The 23,217-nt window shown below is 41.0% G+C and overlaps 1 protein-coding gene across 1 annotated transcript in view; it reads left to right on the forward strand.

The window, feature by feature from the left end:
- The window catches only part of TM9SF2 (transmembrane 9 superfamily member 2), a 51,586-nt gene extending 35,089 nt beyond the window's left edge, over nt 1-16,497 (forward strand). The window contains exons 10-17 of the mRNA XM_086330424.1: nt 1,204-1,336; nt 3,537-3,656; nt 5,819-5,876; nt 6,441-6,600; nt 8,619-8,770; nt 11,227-11,338; nt 12,514-12,685; nt 15,798-16,497. Of these exons, the coding sequence (XP_086186550.1) occupies nt 1,204-1,336; nt 3,537-3,656; nt 5,819-5,876; nt 6,441-6,600; nt 8,619-8,770; nt 11,227-11,338; nt 12,514-12,685; nt 15,798-15,865 (975 nt within the window). The 3' untranslated portion in view covers nt 15,866-16,497. The remainder of the gene's footprint in view (nt 1-1,203; nt 1,337-3,536; nt 3,657-5,818; nt 5,877-6,440; nt 6,601-8,618; nt 8,771-11,226; nt 11,339-12,513; nt 12,686-15,797) is intronic.
- The last annotated feature ends 6,720 nt before the right edge of the window (nt 16,498-23,217 follow it).

Consider the following 23,217-nt stretch of genomic DNA (forward strand, 5'->3'; position numbering starts at 1 on the left):
GGGCTACAGAAGTACCCTGGACAAAATGTTAAGAGAGGAGGCTGAAGAAATAGCAGGGGCCACGTTTTGAAGGACTTTCTGAGCTGTGCAGTCTAAAGATCACCGAGAAGCTGTTGAAGTATACAAAACAGTGTTGACGTGGCCAGATTCATGTTTTAGGAAAATCACTTTTAACACTGTGTGGAGCTGGGCAAGATTGGAGGCACCGAGACCAGTCAGAAGACTGTATGGAATTTCCAGAGTCAGGGGATGGTAGCAGGGAAGAAGTAGGGCAGTTGGCAGATAAACAGAAGGTGTCCAGGAGGTGGGATAGAATGCTGATTGGCCAGTTGAGAGAGTAGAAGAGGAGAGGAGCCAGTGAATGACCCCGAACCACCCAATTATTTAAAAGGATCTTTTTGATTCTGTATTGAGATTCAACTGAAGTGTAGAAACTGAGACCAGTTTAGTGCACACTGTAATAGCCAGGTGAGAGGGGATAATTTGAACCAGGGACTAATCTGTCCTGTGGGTAGATTTTAAAGCTAAACTGTAGGAATTGTTAAAGGATTGTATGAAGTGTGGGGAAGAAAAAAGATGACTCCAAGGTTTTGGGGACTGAGCAGCTGGTAGGCTAGAGTTTTATCTGCTGAGGGAACTGCAGGTAGAGGTGGGGAGAAAATCAGTTCCCTTGTGGATGATTCTGTTCAGGTGTCCACTGAACAGCCCGGTGGAGCCATTCATTAGGCAGGTATATATGTGTGTCTGGAGATCAGGGGAGCAGTGTGGACTGGTGACACAAGCTTATTGAAATTTTCACAGCCTACTGTGCATGCAGAGCAGCTTTGAGAACTGAGGCCATTTGCTTGTTTTGGAGATTAGTTAGTGTGGGGTAAAAAGGATATAGAGTGTGATTTAAAATTGTCATCAAGTTGGATCATAAAGCTTGACTGACTAGGACATGGTATCCCGTTATCTTTATATTTCTTTTTAAAGTATCTCAGTAATTATTTGTAGATCTTAACACATACAACATTTCTTTAGAAACAATTCAAGAAAGTTATATAAAGCTCCATGAGTCAAGCTTTCATACTTCAAAACTGAAATAAATATTAATATCTTTAAGTTTTTCTTTAAATTTCTGTATCTGCATATTCAACAATGAACAAACTGCCTAGTTTTCTTGACGATCCCATGAATGAAACGATTCCCTTCCCTTTTCAGGAGGATGCCCAGGAAGAATTTGGCTGGAAGCTGGTTCATGGTGATATATTCCGTCCTCCAAGGAAAGGGATGCTGCTATCCGTCTTTCTGGGATCGGGGACACAGATTTTGATTATGACTTTCGTGACTTTATGTAAGTGTTAAGTGAAAACTAAAAAGTAGAAAATGCTTTTTAAAAATAATTATTTGAAATCCAGTTTTCCTAAGTTGTAGCTAGGCTAGATTGTTGTTTCTAAGAGTCCTTTGGTTCTCAGAATCTGTGTTCTTTGACCATAAGTGACTGGGGGCAGGGTTAGCCATGCCAAAAGCTGACTCTTCAGATTGCCCTCACGGCTTCATAGAGACCAAGCACTTGTCATGGGAGCATGGGCGCTGCAGATGACCGGATCCTCATCTGGGCAGCCTGGAAGCAGGGCCACGCAGTTTGGCTGTCCTGCTTCACTGGAGCGTATGATGAAAATCCCAGGACATCCTTGGCTTCCACTGAGAGGGACAGAACAGAGAGGAGACGGGACAGAACCCAGAGGGGGCGAGACAGGAAGCTTTTGGAGACCTCACCACCGTGGCAAGATTTAGGAAGCAAGACCTCTTTCTTTCCCCAGCAACGTTGAGGAAAGATCTTCCTACACACACACAAAAAATCTCTTCCTTGTTACTCTTGAAAGCCTTCAGAAATTTTATTATTTAAGGTTTTGTCAATTAGGACAAATTTTTAATTTTTCTTTTTTAAAAAACAGAACTGACTTAGAGGTAGTCATCAGCTGCAGGAGTGGCCCTGAGACTCCTGTCTGGAGATGTTTTATTGCCCTGGTCTTTCAGTTTTCCAAGTTATCAGAGAAAAATATATTTATGAAAAAAGTTTTCTGAATTTTGCATTTCTTTTCTTTTTTTTTTTTTTTGCATTTATTTTCTCATGTTCTCGTTGCCTGCTACTGGTGAACAAGTAACACATGAATGTTACTAGAAAAATTCAGAAAGCACTGACTTTTCAGTAATTTTCTTAGCAAACACTTGTTCTTATGTTTGTTTGCATATTAAATGCGTAATACTATAATCATTTTCTGCAAGTAAAATTGTCCCAAGTTTTTATGATGCAATTAAACACGTAAGTGTTTGGAAAGAGAATGACTGATTCCAGATGTCTGGCACCTGCAAAGTTTGGAGTTGACTGATTTGCACCTCCCAGCTCCGTTGAAGACTAACTAGAACATATTTATCTACTAACAACTTAGATAAGGTGATGTCGGTGTGATGGGTGAGGCTAGCTAGCAGTTGTAAGTATATTACACTGAGAGGGGAGGATGGTAAAACGAGTCATGAAAGAGGTTTGGACGCAGCCAGACGATTGATTGCAGAGCCCCAGAGAGCCAAGGTGGATTTCCAGTGTAGTGGGTGCTTGAGAGTGAAATTCTGCTTTCAAATTAGATTGAGAGTGGCCTTCTGCCCCTCTCTGATCTTTGTTGGGGTCAGCTAGAAAATGACCTTGTCATGAAGGACAGTTTCAGAGAGCCTCGGTTAGAAAATGATAGCGATTGTTTCTCTTTAGTGCTTGAACATGGACTTTTTGCTTCAGAATAATCCATATCTCAGGCCTGAGAGAACTGGGGGAGGGTACGTCTTAGCTAAAATTCCAGTAGGTCCTCTAGTTACCCTGTTTGGTTTCCTGTGATCGTGAGTTTCTCCTCTCCAGTTGGTGCTGCTGGGAACGTGTGCTATAAATATAAGATGGTGTTTTTTTCCTTAATTAGTTGGGAGGGTTATATAGTGAAGAACAAACAAGCTAACTAGCTAAATAAGAGAGGAAACAATTTCCCAAGTTACTGACCAAGCCCTTCAGTAGCTAGTGTTCACAAAGCTAGTGGTGCTGTGAAATCTTTTTTCCTCTCTTTTGTCCTTTGACTAGATTCTGCCTCATCTTATGTTTGGATGTTACAGGTTGTTTTTTTTTTTTCACCCCAGAGGACTCAGTATTGTTTTTAAAAGGAACAGAAAGTGAGAATATTTTACAGTTGGAGTATTTTTATTGATGTTAATTTAAAAGCTGTACTTGAATCTCAGAAGAGCTGAAAGCACTCTTGAGCTTGTAGTCAGCCTCCACTGATAACAAGAAAGGTGGACCCTGACAGGAAATATCCAGATTGGAGCTTGCCTTACCTGTGATCCTGTTGATGCAGTGCCTTAGATATTACTAAGATTCATTGTGGCTGCGTGGTAAGGGAGCATATTTTCATGAAGTTGTATTTAGTTTATTGTTTAAAAAATGAGCGGGGTCTTCTATCACTTCAAAGGAAACAATAATAAAATTCATAACTTTAAAGTACTTATTTTTTTAGTTTTTGCTTGCCTGGGATTTTTGTCACCTGCCAACCGCGGAGCTCTGATGACGTGTGCTGTGGTCTTATGGGTGCTGCTGGGCACTCCTGCAGGCTACGTCGCCGCCAGGTTCTACAAGTGTAAGTAGAAGCTGTCCTGCCAGGTGTCAGACCAGGAGTCTAACCTGCCACGTCGGGGTCTGAGCCAGTGTGTCTGGTAGTTGAGGCTGTTCAAGCGGTGTGTTAAGAGGTGTTTAAAGAAGCTTGTGAAATGGATGACTCTCCCTAGATTTGCTTGTTCAAACACGCTTGTTAAACAGTGGCTTCAGTAAATTTAGGTGCTGCCTATCCATTGTCCCCTGTCTCCTTCTTAAGTTTTGACATAATAGTTTTGGGTGCACAACTTAGATTGGCTACATTCATAGAAATACATTTAGTCTAGTAAAGGGAAAAAAGTATCACTGAGTCATTTATTAAAACAAATAGCATATATATATATAGGAATACTTTATGTGAGAGAGGTCATCCTTGCATTGATTTATATTTATGAAGGTACACTGTACCTAAAGTAAATTCAGATCTCACTGTTTAAAGAGCCCCCAAGTAAGTTACTCTTGCAGCAAGGTTTAGTTGCATTCTCTTGTGTTCTTGCTTTCCAGAAGTAAAATAAAGTTCAGTGAAAAAAAGAATTCAGAGCCACAGAATAAGAGGGAGATAGGATTAGACGACTTACAAAGTAGCTTTTCTGGGTCAGCAAATGCCAAAGTTTGCCCTGCTTAGGAAGCCTCTGGTCCAGTTGAGACGATCCTATTGGTAATCTGTGATTGAAAATGCCAGGGAGATGATGACACAGGGCTAGGGTTCCCCAAGGTCTTCTGATAGGACTGAGGTTTCAGCTAAAACACATAGGGTTACTTAGGTAGCCTTAAGGTGTGGTTGGCTAGACTCAACCCCAAATAGAAGTATTAGATTTTGCTGGATGTGTAGAGTATGTGAAGGCCTGTGTGCATGTGTGAGTGAGTGAGTGAGTGAGTGTGTTTACGTGCTGTGAGTTTTGTCAGACTTCTTTTTTTCTTTCATTCTTTGCTCACAGACATAGGATTAGGCTGGTCATACGTATTTTAAGACAAAGGATATGGTTGGGGCCCTGCCTGCTCCCCCTTTCTCAGTTTCTGTGCTCTCGCTTTCCTTCATTCCTCAGTCAGGCTCTGCGCCCGCACACCTGTCTGGGGCCTTCTTACCCTCTGTTCCCTCCACTTGACTTCCTGTCCGTACTCCCTGCCCGACGGACACACCTCCCCTTCATCTCCTGTCTGTCCTTCAGACCTCCTTGCTGCTGATTAAGTAGCGTATTCATCAGGCAGAACATTCAGAGACACACTGTCACACAATGCTTCATTGTATAGATTCATTTTTAATGTTTCAAATAATAATATTTGAATTTTGATTGGAATTGTATTAAACCCCCCAAATTCATAATTTCACAGTAGTCTTGTCAGTAATGCTGTGAATTCAAATCATATATATATATTATTTTTTCTTTTAGACCAAGAAGTACTTAAACTTATAAATTGTGATCTCAGCCAGTTTTATCTCCAACTTTTAAATTAGGAGTGGAGGAGTACTTTCATTTATTTTACTCCAGATACTTTACGTTTTTAAAGTGGGGGGGAATTAGAAGTAAAGAAGAGTAAACAGTTGGTAAGTAAATTATTCTATCAGGTGGCAGCACCCCTTCTGTTCTTAGGCACCTGATCCTACACGCTGACCCCCCCCACCTCCCACCCCCACGGCCTGGAGAAGCTGCCCTGCTGAAGGCACCCTGGAGATTCAGACCTCCTGTGGGCATTCAGGAGTGCTGCCTGTCAGGCCTGAGGGTTCCTAGTTTTATAACAGATTCTGAAATTGACCTCAAGGTAAATGAGTGTTTCCAGGGTACTCTTTCTTCATCCAGTCCCAGTGATTGAAACTGGGTTAGAACTTAAGGGTTTGTTTTGTTTTGAAGTTAAAAAAAGTAGAAGAGAATAAAACTTGTTTGGATGACTTTTTTTTGATACTAGATTTATTTTATGCTGAAATAAAAGTCTTTAGAGTGGGACTTAATCCAGGCAGTCCTGGGATGTGTGTCTCTGGGTTTGGATCATTTGATGGGGGGGTATTAGGACCTTTGCTCATGGCATTTTTCTAGGAATGGGCACCAGTGCTGTGTGTTCATTTGTCCAGTGCCAGAACTGAGGTATGGACATTTGGTTTGCTTTGAAAGTACGTCTTTGTGTTAATGCCACTTCTGTTTTCTCCTGCAGCCTTTGGAGGTGAGAAGTGGAAAACAAATGTTTTATTAACATCATTTCTTTGTCCTGGGTAAGTGGAGTTTTCAATAATAACTTGCTTAACATAATCATATTTTAGTTCCCAGAATTTCTGTCCTGTATGTCTAATCTTTTCTGGGTGTATCCAAGAAAATGAATTTAATTTTTAAAAAGTGAACATTCAGTGAACATTTGCAGAATGACTACTACCTGTCTTACCTGGAAAAAATTGCCTTTAGACAGGAGAGTTTTTTATTCCTTTTCTTAAAAGTCTGTTTCTTAGTCTGGCAGTCCCAAGCATGGTGAAAATAGGTTTTAAGGGGTAGATTTCATAAGGTGCTGATAGGAGTTTAAGTCAAGCAAAACCAATTTGAAGAGCAGTTCAGTTTTCTACTAAAGTTTTTTTATTTTTTAATTTATTTTTAATTGAAGGATAACGTTGGTTTCTACCAAACATCAGCATCTGCTGAAGTTTTAAATTCACATACCCTAATGACCCAGCAATTCCACTTTACTGTGTATAGCACAGAAATTGTGATACTCGCTGCATATGATTGCCACTGTATCATTTTGCTTCTGCCTCAAATGTTACCCAGACGCCTGTTGTGTCTTTCAGGATTGTGTTTGCTGACTTCTTCATAATGAACCTGATTCTGTGGGGAGAAGGATCTTCAGCAGCTATTCCTTTCGGGACCTTGGTTGCCATATTGGCTCTTTGGTTCTGTATATCTGTGCCTCTGACATTTATTGGTGCATACTTTGGTTTTAAGAAGAATGTAAGTTTATAGATGTTAACTTATTTGAATGAATCTCAGCCGTGGAAATTAGCATATGCCACCATAAAGATGCAAGTGTTTAGAAGATAGAAACTAGTCCTGTGGGATTTGAATTTCATAGAAAATTGATGACTTCTTAGTTTGACTACTGCTGCTGCTGCTAAGTCACTTCAGTCGTGTCCGACTCTGTGCGACCCCATAGACGGCAGCCCAACAGGCTTCCCCGTCCCTGGGATTCTCCAGGCAAGAACACTGGAGTGGGTTGCCATTTCCTTCTCCAATGCATGAAAGTGAAAAGTGAAAGGGAAGTCGCTCAGTCGTGTCCGACCCTCAGCAACCCCATGGACTACAGCTACCAGGCTCCTCCGTCCATGGGGTTTTCCAGGCAAGAGTACTGGAGTGGCGTGCCATTGCCTTCTCCGAGTTTGACTGCAGTCATTCTTAAAATAGTACTCAGAAGAATGTGGTTAGAGGTTATGGATGTAAAGTTAAGATTTCAAAGTTTGATAAGTAAATGTAAATGGAAACTAAAATAGATTACAGGAAATGAATGCTAATTTAAACTAATGAAAAATACAAATTTATTACATTAAAAATAAATTGTTCCCTTTTTTTAGCTTAAAAAGTACATGTATCTTTTTTTCTTAGCAATAAATGTTTCTAATCTTATATAACTTAACTAGGTAAAACTGAGTACGGGTTAGGAAGCAAAGCTGTAAAAAAAAAGTGACCATACTGTAAGGATAGCAGTGTTTTTCATATGTAGTTTTGGAATAAACTTTATGTGCTTACCTGCTGGCATTTGGTTTTAGGAAGGGTTGCAGTCACGGCTCAGTCCCCCGTTCCAGCCTGTCTGCCTCCACCTCTGCTGCCCGCTTTCTACCCACAGGCTCAGAGGAAGCTGAGAATTCATTCTTGGGTCCTTTTCTAACTCCACTATCTTGGCTTTTCTCTGAAAATGTCTCCACAAGGTTAAAAGAAGTTAACGTAGTTCAGTACACTTTGTGAGGGGATCTGGAATACCCTGGAAGAAACTTAGCTACTTTTAAGAGACTTCAGAGTTTCCACTGTACCTACCATGCCAGGCTACTAAAAGATTTCTCAGTTCTTTGACATTTTGTTTATGACTTGAAATCTGTATAGTATAAATAGTAAACTGACATGATTTGAAATTTTTAAATTACATAGATGAAATAAGTACTTAAAATTCTAAAAATATAAAATTTGAAGAATGGTATAGTGATTCTCTCCCTCTATTACACATACGCTGACATATGAAATAATCAAGTTCACAGAAGTATAATCTCAGTGAGAATATCAGGTTTTAACTTTAGCTGTATCATCACAAAAACTATAGAAGTAGGTTTTGAAGTTTTTTGCAAGGAAGTGAATTTCTACATGTGTACTCCCCTCCCTCCCCTCATGTTACTGTGTCTAGGTGCTTGAGGCTCCAGTTGTTTTTATACTGCCATGTAGTGTGTTAGAGAATAATTGAGAACATCACCAGTAATTTATGATCATAAAGCTTCATATAACCATTCATTATCTTCCTTGTGTTCTTAAGTCTTAGCAAAAATTGAGCAATTTTAATAGAAATGACATTGTCCATCTCCAGAAAACACATTGACAACAGTTTCAGAACCATTTCTTACAGTAAATATATAACTAAAAGGAGAAGCTTAACTCTACCCTTGTATTAACTGTTATTTTCTGAGTCCTATATTGTTTCCTCCTGTGTATTTCTTATTTTGTTTAAAGCCGTTAGTCATTGGATCCCTGCTGGAAACCATGGTGGCTTGTTCCAATAGACAGACAGACTGTTGTACCTGATGGTGTCTGGTGTGGGGCTTCTAAATACAAGTTTCGCTCTGATGACCTAGGTCGACTTTTATTGCCATTAGTGTCAGCATGGAAGCTGAGAAAAAGCTGACAAATAATCTAGTGCAGAGAAGAATTTCTTAAATAGATATATAATTATTAACCCTTTCTCTCTCTCTTTTTTTTTTTTTTTACTGAAGGCCATTGAACACCCAGTTCGAACCAATCAGATTCCACGTCAGATTCCTGAACAGTCTTTCTACACAAAGCCATTACCTGGTATTATCATGGGAGGGATTTTGCCCTTTGGGTGCATCTTTATACAGCTTTTCTTCATCCTGAATAGTATTTGGTAAGCTGAGCACTAAGTCCTCTTATTCTCGTTCCCATTGTATGTACTACTAGCTTTCTCTTTTTGTTTATAGGGCTTACTGTTTATACCTTTAAATGTAAACTGTTATCCAATAATCAGAAATCTTAAGAGATAAAAAGTTGTTTTATCTTTTCAGTGTTAGAAGAATTGTGATATTTATTATTATTATTATTATAAATATTTATTAATTATTATTTATTACTTAATTATTACACCTCTATAAGGTGGATACTATCCCATTTTACAGAGGTGAAAATGAGATTTTGGAGGTTAAGTAATTTGCCTGTGTCACCCGGCCACTGTGTGACAGAAAATTCACCTGTCTCTCCAGTCCTGTGTTTTAATAAGTAATCTGTACTGCTTCAGAGGAGTGTCTTTGAGCTCTTGATGGGAGGGGATTCAAGCAAGCATTGTTGAGCTAGACAACCTTCAAAGTCGTTTCTTATCTCAAGATCACTTCATTTTCTGGTTTCTTGTTTGAGTAGGAAAATGCACCGTGGTAATTTTGAGCCACTCATACACTACAGTATGTTGTGATCTTTATTTGATCACATTGACAAATGCTACAGAAAATATCAGGGTTCCAGGTAGCATTGTCAGAACTAAATTTGAACTTTTTTAGTTATTAGAGCCTGTCTTTCCTTCCTGTTTGTTATAGTTAGTTCAGTTAGTTCAGTCGCTCAGTCGTGTCCGACTCTTTGCGACCCCATGAATCGCAGCACGCCAGGCCTCCCTGTCCATCACAAACTCCCGGAGTTCACTCAGACTCATGTCCATCGAGTCAGTGATGCCATCCAGCCATCTCATCCTCTGGCGTCCCCTTCTCCTCCTGCCCTCAGTCCCTCCCAGCATCAGAGTCTTTTCCAATGAGTCAGCTCTTCGCATGAGGTGGCCAAAGTACTGGTGTTTCAGCTTTAGCATCATTCCCTCCAAAGAAATCCCAGGGCTGATCTCCTTCAGAATGGACTGGTTGGATCTCCTTGCAGTCCAAGGGACTCTCAAGAGTCTTCTCCAACACCACAGTTCAAAAGCATCAATTCTTCGGCGCTCAGCCTTCTTCACAGTCCAACTCTCACATCCATACATGACCACAGGAAAAACCATAGCCTTGACTAGACGGACCTTTGTTGGCAAAGTAATGTCTCTGCCTTTGAATATGCTATCTATCGCTTCTCGGCCTTTTGACTAAGATCAAGTGTGAATATGCTATCTAGGTTGGACATAACTTTCCTTCCAAGGAGCGTGTGTCTTTTAATTTCGTGGCTGCAGTCACCATCTGCAGTGATTTTGGAGCCCCCAAAAATAAAGTCTGACACTGTTTCCATTGTTTCCCCATCTATTTCCCATGAAGTGATGGGACGGATGATCTACGTTTTCTGAATGTTGAGCTTTAAGCCAACTTTTTCACTCTCTGCTTTCACTTTCATCAAGTGGCTTTTTAGTTCCTCTTCACTTTCTGTCATAAGGGTGGTGTCATCTGCATATCTAAGGTTATTGATATTTCTCCTGGCAATCTTGATTCCAGCTTGTGTTTCTTCCAGCCCAGCGTGTCTCATGATGTACTCTGCATAGAAGTTAAATAAGCAGGGTGACAATATACAGCCTTGACATACTCCTTTTCCTATTTGGAACCAGTCTGTTGTTCCATGCCCAGTTCTAACTGTTGCTTTCTGACCTGCATACAGGTTTCTCAAGAGGCAGGTCAGGTGGTCTGGTATTCCCATCTCTTTCAGAATTTTCCACAGTTTATTGTGATCCACACAGTCAAAGGCTTTGGCATAGTCAATAAAGTAGAAATAGATGTTTTTCTGGAACTCTCTTGCTTTTTCCATGATCCAGCGGATGTTGGCAATTTGATCTCTGGTTCCTCTGCCTTTTCTAAAACCAGCTTGAACATCAGGAAGTTCACAGTTCACGTATTGCTGAAGCCTGGCTTGGAGAATTTTGAGCATTACTTTACTAGTGTGTGAGATGAGTGCAATTGTGCGGTAGTTTGAGCATTCTTTGGCATTGCCTTTCTTTGGGATTGGAATGAAAGTGTTTTCCAAATTCAGCCGATGCTATCATATATGATAAGAAACAATCTGTACCCAGTATAACCTTTTCTTACTTTGGCTCTGTCTTTACATTAATTTTGGGGGGGAAGGGAGGAAGTGTCACATTTTTGACTTACCAGTAGACAGACTAATCATATTTGAATAAATAAGAGTTGCAAGTCCTACCTGAACAGGAAGACAGTTTAGTGCATTGTTGTATCCTTCCTGCCCTGCCCTGCCTCTGCTACATACATCACGTCTAAACCAGTGAGAATTTGTCGTCGATTAGATGGGAGAAAAAGCAAACGTTTCCAGTTAAAAAAAAAATGAAAGGAGTGTGTCATTTACCGTGTCAAAAAGAAACTGTTGATTGGTTCATCTTGACTTGTTTGATTGTAGGTCACACCAGATGTATTACATGTTTGGCTTCCTGTTCCTGGTGTTTATCATTTTGGTTATTACCTGTTCTGAAGCAACTATACTTCTTTGCTATTTCCACCTGTGTGCAGAGGTATGTATTAGCAATATTCGCTTATGTTAATTGCTAACAGCATTTATAATTTTGGCATAAGGTAACCTTGAATACTATTAATTGAAGTAAATATGTGTTATTGTGGGGCAAGTTGTGAAATAATTTTCTTTATCGACTTTTTTTTCCCATGTCAATTTCTAATGTCACAAAATAGCCTCCCAAACCTGAATTATCAAAAGATTGCAGTCTTTTTGTGTGTGTCAGTATTTTTTTCTTCAGTGAGCAAGTATAACTGCACATTTGCAGTTGTAGGTAGAAATTGACCTATATTCCTAAATCAATTGCAGCCATCTTTAAGCCTGAGTTAAGATAGTTTCCAGTGCAGTATATTTACAATTTATTTAGAACTTAACTTTTAAAATGTTAATTTCCTAAGAATAGCACATTATGCTGAATTTTTAAAAAACTGTTAGACTTTAAAATTACTATTCTTATTGTGATACAGATAGACTGAAAATTTAGTGAAAGCAAACATTTTACGTGGAAAAATTTATTAAAACATTTAGGAGATTTCGTTGCAGTGAGTTATATAGTTGGCAGCAAGACAAAATGATGACGTCCTTGGGTGACTTAATTAAAAGATTTAGATTGTGTTAAATCATTGTTTTATAGTTGTTTTCTATACAGGAGATAAAATCTTAACTATTAAATTTGATATGCTTTTTTAGAAAATTGAGGTTAAGTTCACATATAATGCGGAGAAGGCAATGGCACCCCACTCCAGTACTCTTGCCTGGAAAATCCCATGGACAAAGGAGCCTGGTGTGCTGCAGTCCATGGAGTCGCTACAAGTCGGACATGACTGAGTGACTTCAGTTTCACTTTTCACTGGAGAAGGAAATGGCAACCCACTCCAGTGTTCTTGCCTGGAGAATCCCAGGAACGGGGGAGCCTATTGGGCTGCCGTCTATGGGGTCGCGCAGAGTCGGACACGACTGAAGTGAGTTGGCAGCAGAGCATCAAAGATAGAACGTGTTTCTGAACACCTTTAGCAAAATTGGCAAATTTCAGTATGAAGAGACTGCAGTCAATAGTAAAAGTTAGGTTTGGGGGGCTATTCCATTTAGCTGTGTTCTCTTTATTAACTTTCTTCAGCTGCGTTACCTATTAATTGGAAACTAATTCTTGATCTTGGATTTTCCTCTTCTGCCCAGGATTATCATTGGCAGTGGCGCTCATTCCTCACCAGCGGCTTTACTGCGGTGTATTTCTTAATCTATGCAATACACTACTTCTTCTCAAAACTGCAAATCACGGGGACTGCAAGTACCATCCTGTACTTCGGGTATACCATGATAATGGTTTTGATCTTCTTTCTTTTTACAGGTAAGAATTAGAATGGTTTCTTTTTAGTTAATACGTTTTAAGGCAAATTATTTATAATTATTTTGCTTTTATAAAACCCATGAAGACTTCTACTACTTAGTGCTCCTATATTTAGTTCTCAGTGCAGCTAAGCATGGTTTGGTCCGCCCCCTGTGAGGGTGAGGTGAGTACCAGCGAAGCAGAGGCGAGAAGACAGGGCCCAGCGGAAGAAGACTAACCAGGAGCGTTGTTGTGCTGGGAGTCAGGGGTGCCTTGGCCAGAACACCTCAGGGCTCCCCTCCATCTCTTAGTGGGGCAGTCTTGCTTTCGCTCATTTCAGAAATAGAGTAAAAAGCTCTAGCTACCTAATTTAGAAGTAAGTAGAAATTGGGGGTTAAAAATTTGAGATGAGATTGAGAATAAATGACACCAAGAAAAGATGAGCATAGGACATCCCTTATTCTAGAAGTTTTAAACTGCAGGTTTATATCTCCACTTCAAAATCCATTTACCTAATGGGATAAAGTGTGCTTTACATTGGTATTTATATATGTACATTTTCTCTGTCCACCTAGGAAAGTTCTCTGTATCTCAATGCTTGGGTGCTTAGCAATTGTAGAATGATTAAACAACAACAAATTGAGGGACCATTTCTTTGTCACAAAAAGTGTACATCTGAAATTTTATCTTAAGATTGTGTTGCATGCTATGTGAGGAAGTACAGGAGCCAAAAAAGAAAAAAACTTGTTAAGAAATTAGCTTTTCTACTTTCTACTCATATGTTAGCATTTAAGAGAATTAGGTAGAGTTTTGAAGTGCCCCTGTTGCTATATCAGTATATATAACAAGATTCAGGCACCTAGATCAATTCTGTACATCAGGTCATTCATTGGTCAGACACAGTCGGGTAGGGGTGTGTGTGTTGTGGGGATACATATCTTGGTCTCTGTGTAATAGATTTAGATCCACAGCCATAAGTCTCCATAAATGATCTGTAAAACAGTCATAGCCTATGAAACGAGGATTACTGTTTGGGGGCATCTGTATCCATGTCTGTAAATACATATACAATTTATTCCTTGTTATACACAAAAAATCATGGTCTGGGTGAATGTCTTGTTTTTCCAGGCACATGTTATCATGATAATTCAACTATCACCTCAACTTTATTGTTCTTGATTTTTAAAGCGTCATATTTTTTACTTATTTTGAATAAAACAACTTTTCTAGTCTAAATTCTGGAGCCGCATCAAATTTAAATCAACCAGTGAAGCCAGTGACTTTTAGTGTATATCAGTTTGTGGGAAGGAAACATCCACATTTATTTTAGGACTCTGCACTGACACCATTTTTTTAAGTCAATCTATTTTACAAAACATTATTATTCTGCCACATTAGGAAAGATGCCACTTTTAGTATGTACACTATACCCATTTAGTATTAAGAACAAAATAAAATACTAGAAGTACTTGAAGAACAAAGTAAACTTAACTTTCTTAGAGTTGCTAGTATGATGATAAAATGTATTTTCTCATCTTAAAATGCCTTCTGTTACCTTGAAGTTCTTGTTTCACATAAGATTGTTTCAGTATGTTTTCACCTTTACTTTTCTGGAATTAACCCCAATCTCTTCTCAAGCCTTAATAATGACCCTTTGAATATCCAGAAGGTATATATGTGTGTCCTCGAAAAAACACAGAGTGCATGGCATGTGCAGAGCAGGTACTTGGTTACATATATGATGTAAGAATGGGTATAATAACATTCATAACTTCTGTGGTAATGTCCCAACTATAGTCTCTTGACTTATAAAATCTTAAAACAATGGTGAAAACAATTGGAACTTTAAATATAAAACTTCCACAAGGGGCATGTGTATCCCCTTCTATATTCTTCTATAGCCCTACCTATTGAATATTTCTTAGGGGATAATCTTGGAAAAAATGCTATGCATCAATTCTAATGTGGTAGGCAGTTTCATAATTTAGTACATCAGTTCACTTCAGTCGCTCAGTCGTGTCCGACTCCTTGCGACCCCATGAATTGCAGCACACCAGGCCTCCCTGTCCATCACCAACTCCCGGAGTTCACTCAAACGCACGTCCATCGAGTTGGTGATGCCATCCATATTCTCTTGCAAAACAGTCTCTGAATTTACGTTTAGTACCTGTAAGTATGGTACAGTTTAAAAGGATACTACACTTGAAATCAGAAGTAAATCTGAATCCTGGCCTTTGTTATCATCCACAGGCCCTAAACAGTTACATAATCCTTAAAGCCTCATTTTTGTCAACTGTCTGGCATTCAAATTTTTTAGAATCTAAAGTGATAAAAATACTTCAAAATTTTTAGACTCTGAAGTGATAAAAATACCTAAAAATCAAGGCCTGTATTTTTTCATGAATCTCCTCATTTACTCTGTTAACAGTCTGTGGAGGCTGGTAGGGCAGATAAAATTATCTCTCTTTAATGAGATAAAGAAATGGGGTGGAGATTCCAGGTGACTCATCTAAAGATGATTCACGCATCTCAGGACAGAGCTGCTCTGTCCTCCAGTTCTGTGCCACCTCTCATCTCAGACGGAGTGTGTCTTTATTATTATTCTTTATCATATCACTTTAACACTTTGTAAAGTCTTTTTGAGTTATTTTGTTATAATAATCTTTGAAAACTGATCATTCCCAATAACTGTACTTAGAAAATATTCCCTTTTAATTCTGTGAATCTGATATTCTGATTTTTAAGCTGTTCATATCATATGTTGAATTAATAGCATTTTCCATTTTGTGATAAGAAAGTATTTTTAAATAGAAAAGTAAGATTGGCATCCTTTTCCTCTTCCAATTTTAGCCTTTTCTGTGTAATAAGGAAAAGAATATATTATAGAAAACTTTAGATAATCCTATAGCATAAAAAGTTTTTTTAATCAATTTCTGTAAGAAATTTGATTTGAATTAGTGCAGTATTTTTCAGAAAAGTTTATGGGTCTTTGGTGTATTCCTGGTAATGGCTTATAGTTTTGGTTTATAGTTTTATGGCTTTTTTAAGGAACCAGTCATTTTAAGTCTGTACTTTTATGTAAATCATGAAGCTGCCTTTGAAAGGAGGTTGACTTTTGTTTTTTCTTTTATAGGAACAATTGGCTTCTTTGCATGCTTTTGGTTTGTTACCAAAATATACAGTGTGGTGAAGGTTGACTGAAGAAGCCCAGTGTGTCCAGTTAAAACAGAAATAAATTAAATTCTTCATCAACAAACACCTGTTTTTGTGACTACCTTGAGTTTTACCAGACTTATTGGCCTAGTAATCCTTAAGAAACAACATGATTCTAAATACACCTCTCCCCATATACCCGTCCCCACAGAATGTGTTATCAGCACTAAAACATTTGTATCGTGATTTGATTAAGTATATATTCAGTTGTTCTCAATGAAGAGCAAATTTAAATATTATGTGCATTTGTAAATATAATAGCTATAAAATTTTCAGTACTTCTAATGGCAGAATAGAAGAGGCCATATTAAACAATACTGATGAAATACAGGACAGTTCATTGTAAATAGGATTTTCTAGGCTCGGTAGGTGGAAAGAATTATTTTTCTTTGAAGGAAGTAACTTTTTATCATGGTAATTTTGAAGGATGATTCCTATGATGTGTATTGGGGCGGGGGGTAGGGATGCTGCTTTTAAAAAAATCTTGTATTGGTTGTAACTCTTCATATCTTCTTTTCTGTGTTGACTTCATTATTCCATGGTATTGGCCTTTTAAAAACTATGTGCCTCTGAGTCTTTCAATTTATAAATTTGTTATCTTAATAAATATTGTAAAAACATCTTCATTGCATCATTACCTGTTGTATATTCATGGGGATTCTGTATTTGCCAGTGGTGTTTTTAAGTGATTTATACTGTTTTATCAGATTCTACTGATTTTTGCTAATGTACTTTCTGAGCTTTGAGCTAAATGAAATTCCAATTTCCCAGGCTTTGTAACAAAACTAAACTTGTCACTATTAGGCAGTTAGCAGAAATTTTAGTCATGCATATCTGGCCACATGAATTATGTAAGTATAGTAGTTAATATGAGCCTACTGCATTGCTGTTAAAGATTTCATATTTTTTTAACCTGTTTTTCAAAATACAGTATTTCTTATTTTTTTAATCAGTTTTTATGATTATGCATTAACAATGACTAGCAGCTCTTCTTCATTATGATTACATTTGTCTTAATTTGAATTTCCTGAAATTAGGAAATCACTGTGTTGCAGTGTGTTGCCTGGGACTGTCTCCTGGACAGCAGGAAGCTGAGCGGGTGGGGCTGGGTCAGCTGCCTTGTGGACAGTGACCTGTCAGCAGAGCTGGGGTGGAAGGAGCTGGGTGCTCAGCATCTGTCCCACGAACTGCCGCTGAGCCGGGACCCAGCCACAGGGTCCCCTCTTGCTGGCTGTCTCCACCGTGACCCCTCTGCTCTGGACGATGTGGCTTTGGAGAACTGGCCAACCCCTTGAGGAGGGACATGTTGAGAAACTGATGAAGCTGCAGAACCAAGGTCGTAGACTCTTCTTTCAGGACTTCAAGGAAACAGATAGTAAGGATTGGACCCCTGAGTGCCATGGGAAAATGCGACTCAATAAGTGTGATTGTGCAAACCAGCTGCCATCAGAAACGACTCTTCCCCTGCCCCCACTGGTTCATATGACTTCCTTGAGATCCATTACATGAAGCTGTCAAAGAACTGGGCCGTCAACCTGTGTGGGATGGGGCCTCAGGAATCTGGTGTCTTTTGACAAACACACCCTTGGGAGGCAGTGGCTTCCGTGCAGCCACAGGCGAGGCTTTGAACTGTCACCAATGCAGTGATGCCTCATTGGGCTTTTGAGTGTGTGTGTGTGTGTGCATGCTTGGGTGAAAAGGGGAGCAGAGGTGATGCGGAAGGGACCCAGGTGTGAGATGGCATTGTTTCAGCCCTGTCCTGCCATTAATGAGCAGATCCCTTCCAACGTAAAGCCTTTGACGGAAGTATTCCTTTTCCATCCTCAGAACTCCCGCTACTTTGTTCAATACTGCTGTCTGACAGTTCTCTTACTGTCTTAATATTACTCAAGATTATTGTATAACTTTGCAGGCTTATCCTTTCAAGTAGATCACAGGCCTTTCAAGGGCAAGAACCGCTGCTCCTTCTTTGGTTCAGGCCTCAAGTGTAACAGGACTTTGCATGTAGTAGATGTGTATTTGGAAGCGACAGGATGAGATGGTTGGATGGCATCGTCAACTCAATGGACATGAGTTTGAGCAAACTCTGGGAGATAGTGAAGGACAGGGAAGCCTGGTGTGCTGCAGTCCGTGGGATTGCAGAGTCGATACACTGAGCAACTGAAGAATAAGGCACATGTTTGTTAATCAAAACTAGGAATTTAAATAAGTGATATTGATTTTAAATATTTAAATTGATACAATGATAGACACCATTTCAGTGTTTTGTTTAGCTCTCAGATGCCAGAATGTGCTGTTCTGATCTTGTGAAATTTTGCATTTTAATGTGCATCCAGCCACATTGTCTTGTACACTTGCTCTCTGTTCATTGACAGTTGTTAAAAACAAATCAGCACTGGCAGAACTTGGCCAGCTTCTCTCTACACTTAGTTTGAACTGTTACCCATGGAACCAGCTCAAACATAAAGCTACAAAGAGGCTAATTGAAATCAGAATGCTGGGTTATTTCTCATTCAAATAAAACAGATGGCCCTCCTTGCCACACTTCAGTCAAATCTGGTGGGGTGGGGGTGATGAGTGTGTGTTTAACTCCCACACAAGCTTACTCTGCTCCTTGAAGGCATTACATGCAGCTACGGAAGGAAGTGTGGTGGGGGATGCCGGAGGGAGGGCTTTTATTTTGAAGATTTAAGAAAAAAGCACTTCAACAGGGATAGTCTGTGTTCACAGTTTCAATTTAGATTCTGAATATTTAATTTTGACTTATTCAAATTTTTCTTTGGAGTAGGTAATCCACACCCCTGGTTAACAATTCAAAATGTATAAGAGAATATAGAGAGAAGTAAGTCTACTTACTTGAAACTTTGTTCTTAATGTACCGACTTGAAACCTCATTTTTGATTTCCTATTTAACTGACAGTATTGAGTATTCTGTTTCAGAATTGGTTGTGAGAGTTTTAAGAAAGCAGCTGTGGAGATTGTATTTTTATTGGCCAGAGTATGTTTGATAGTACAAAGCATTAATGTTACAAAGTCACCTCATTGATATTTAATAGATTTGTAAGGTGGTATAAACCACCTCTTAGGACCTGTTTGGGAAAAGAAATTTGAGAGAAACTTGAGAAAATTCTCTCACTCCATAGCGAGGTAGTTGCCGCAGCTTCACTGCCCAGAGACTACAAGACGACGAGAGATCTAAAAAGACCCCAGCTCACAAAGGGTGTTTCCATAAAGAGCTGAGGTGGTGTCAGGCAGGAGTGCACCAGAGTGGGTCCCCGAAGCACATGGGTACCTTGGGGAAAACTCCCATCCTGGACACAGAATCTGTACCTAAGAGGAAATGACTTCTGAAACAAGACGATTTTATCAATGTTTAAAGGACTCAGAAAAAAAGACCTCAGCTCATGTGGCCCCTTGTTACTGATTTTGGAAAAGCAACTTAAGAACAGCCTGGTGCCTGGCTAAAATGTGCGCTTGGCAGTCTGTGTTGATGCTCACGCGTGCGTGCACACAGACACACACACACACACACACACACTGTTTGCCTCAGGAGCTGGGTGCCCTCCCAACCCAGTCTTGTGAAAGCTTAATTTCAGAAGAAGCCATGATGTGTTTACTTTCTGCCTCAGGTGTGAACTTTGTTTTTTTCACATCTCTGTCAGAGCAGTGGCATTTTGAACCGGATGGGTAACGGTGAAGTGAGCTTTGATTCCTCGGGGCAAGAAGTCCAAGGATCAGGGTGAACAAATGGGGAGCCGTTCCTTCCCCGCACCCTCGTCGTCGCTCCCCTGAGGTGGCCGACTTCACGCTCCCGAGCAGCCCCTCCGGGTGTGAAGGGACCCCTCTTGTTCCCTCTCACTGTCAGCTTGGCTGTGGCTGCGAGCCCAGGCGCACCGGAGCCTCAGGCACTCGGGGCTCAGGCTCCGGGCTCGGGCGGTCCCCCAGGCACATCCTGCTGTGTGTGCCCTGGCCACCAGGGTAGTCCCAGGATGAGACCCCTGCCAACCGAAACCCAAGTGCTGGTGGGGAAATGGGCTCCAAGGAAAGCGAGGAGAGACCTCGCACCTGAGTGCCTGTGAGCTGCCCTCTCTCACTGGAAGATGTAGCCTACTTTCAGAACCCTGAAAAATCTATAAACTCTTATTTCGATCCCACCTGACCGACACTTAGATTCAAATATTTACTCTTCAAGAGAGCGGCAGAGGATGAGATGGTTGGATGGCATCACTGAATCAATGGACATGAACTTCGGTGAACTCCGGGAGATGGTGAGGCACAGAGACACCTGGCATACTGCAGTCCATGGGGTCACGAAGAGTCGGACACAACTTCGTGACTGAACAAGTGTGAGTCAACGTATGTGAAGTTCTCCCAGCAGGTGACAAAAGGCTAAAAGGGAGTTGGATACGGATGTCATTGTATATTAAACCACAGTTACCTCTGATCTCAGTGTTCTAGTTACAAACCCAGTGGTTTGGCATTGCGATGTTTATCCTAATTTTATCCGATTTTCTGCAGCATTTAGATATTCTATATGTGCATTATGAAGACTAGTACGTTATTCATTTTCTTAAAATCCTAGTGTGACCATACAGGAAGGAGAGGAATTGCTGGAGCATGTGAGCATTGTTGGGAGAGGGAGAGGCTTCTGGCAAGAAGCAGCTGACTGGTGGCGCAGGCAGAGGGTTTACATTGCTGACTGGGTGGTGGAAGCAAGCCCCAGTCCCCTCCAGTCAAGGCATGGGACGCAGGTGGAAACCACTGGCGGCTGACCAAGAAGTGTGTGTTGACTGCTGGTTGAGAAGCCCGGATCCACTGGCTTTCTCGTGAACAGAAAACATGAACAAAATACAGGGTAGGAGGTGACAGTTGAACGGCAACTGTTCTTGAGTCAAAAGGTGGGGAGTTAAAGGAAAGACAGTGACTTGATTTCAGTTTCTGGTCTGACTCCCACCCTCCTGCCACTTGCTCTGTAAGCTGCAGGGCAGCTCAAGGTGTCCTTGTCTACATCGGGCAGGGCAGGAAGCCAAAGTTCCACCTGTCTGTGAGCACCCCGTAAACACTTGGAGGGGCAAGCCTTAGGTGGGCAGGATGCCGAGGGATGTAGGGGGAGGGAAGTTCTGGAACCCTGAAACCAGGCAACCAGCAGCCCTCGGAGACAGGAGCTATGCTACAAACTCCCTCGTCTTCAAATGGGATTCAATGAGCTCCTCAGTCAAAGGCCAGGCTCCCCTGGTGGCTCAGACGGTAAAGAATCTGCCTGCAATGTGGAAGACCTGGCTGGGTTCCATCCCCGGGTCGGGAAGATTCCCCTGGAGAAGAAAATGGCACCCCACTCCAGCATTCTTGCCTGGAGAATCCCATGGACAGAGGAGCCTGGCTGGCTACAGCCCATGGGTCCACAAAGAGACACGACTAAGCGACTAACATTTTCACTTTTCAGTCAAAGCCAGGTCCTAGAACCTGCTCAGGACCTTGATGGACTAGGATGTGGCTACCCGCTCCAGTATTCTTGTCTGGAAAATCCCATGGACAGAGGAACCTGGTGGGCTACAGTCCGTGGAGTTGTTAAGAGTTAGACTTGATTGAGCACGCACACATGCATGCAGGGCCTTGATTCAAGAATGGCTGAGCCAGGCTGAGCCTCCTGATGGAGTGTGACTGGGGTGACACCCCAGACAGACTTTTCCCACAGCCGGAAGCTGCAGATCGGGGTCCCCCAGGGTCCATCCTGCTGGCAGACAGGGCTTTTGACACACAGTGCCCACGAAGGCACAGGAGACCTACTCTCTAGTTTCTTAGGATTTCTGGCAGGTTCTGAGGTTTGGCTGGGCTTTGGCGACCAGTTACTTCCAAGCAGTTGTCTACTTCACATAGAAACATAGGCCTTTCTAGGGAATACATCGGAGAAGGCAATGGCACCCCACTCCAGTACTCTTGCCTGGAAAATCCCACGGGCAGAGGAGCCTGGTGGGCTGCAGTCCATGGGGTCGCTAGGAGTCAGACACGACTGAGCAACTTCACTTTCACTTTTCACTTTCATGCATTGGAGAAGGAAATGGCAACCCACTCCAGTGTTCTTGCCTGGAGAATCCCAGGGACAGGGGATCCTGATGGCCTGCCGTCCATGGGGTCGCACAGAGTCGGACACGACTGAAGCGACTTAGTAGCAGCAGCAGCAGCAGGGAATACATAAAACATCTCCTTTCTACCTTCTCTGACCTCCCTTCCCTCTTCACATCCAGCAGAAGCACCAGAATTCCTCAACTGGCAAAGAATCCAGCACGTTTCTCTAGGGAGGACCGGGACACAGCTCGCTCGCTTTTTCTTTTTATTGACAAGAATATGTTCTTTTTTTTTTTTTTTCCTTTTTTTCTCTGTCTCTTCTTTTGAGAGAATTGTCAATCTATATGCAATTTTAAGAAACAACACAGATGGCCCCAGATTACCTTTTGCCCAGGTCCCCTAGTAATGACATCTTGCAAAGCCATCGCACAATATCAAAATCAGGACATTGACACTGATTTGTGAAGATACAGAACATCTCTATTACGAGGATCCCTCGGGTTGCCCTTTCATAGCTACCCCCACCTCCCTTAGCCTCCTCCCACCATTAATTCACTCTCCGTCTCTAGAATTTTACCACTTCAAGAATATCATTTAAATGGACTCAAGCAGTATGTGATCGTTAGGCCTGGCTTTCTCCACTCACTATCAGTCTTTGGAGACTCATCCCAGCTGTACTGTGCATCAGTTCACTATCTTTTATCGATGACAACATTCCAGAGTATGGATGTTCAGAGTTTGTCTCCCACATTGAAGGACATTGGGATCGTTCCCAGTTTGGAGCAAATATGAATAAAGCCTCTCTGAACATTTTTATACAGATTTTTTCTGCAAGAACACGAGTTTTCATTTCTCTGGGATAAATGCCCAAGAATGAAATCACAAGGTCAAATGGTAGTTCCATGATTAGTTTTATAAGAAGCTGCCAAACACGCACAGAGTGTCTGGGTACCATTTTACATTCCCGCTGGGAACATGGGAAAGATGCACTTCTCCACATTCTCACCAGCCCTTGGTGACGTCACTGTTTTTTGTGTTCTGATAGGTATGTACTGACATTGTGGTTTTAATCGGTATTTTCCTTATGGCTACTGATACTGGGTATCTTTTCATGGGCTTACTTGACATCTTTGGCAAAATGTCTGTTCATGTCCGTTGCCCATTTTCTGATTGGATTGTCTGATTGGGTGGAGATGGGGGGAAGTTCTGAAATTAACCCAGTAATTCTGTTGGGTCTTTGCTCATCCCCTGGATCTCTTCAGTTCAGTTCATAT

The sequence above is a fragment of the Bos grunniens genome, chromosome 12 (genome assembly GCF_055505025.1).
Source record: "Bos grunniens cultivar Pamir isolate PY7600 chromosome 12, Bosgru_T2T1.0, whole genome shotgun sequence".
NCBI lineage: Eukaryota > Metazoa > Chordata > Mammalia > Artiodactyla > Bovidae > Bos > Bos grunniens.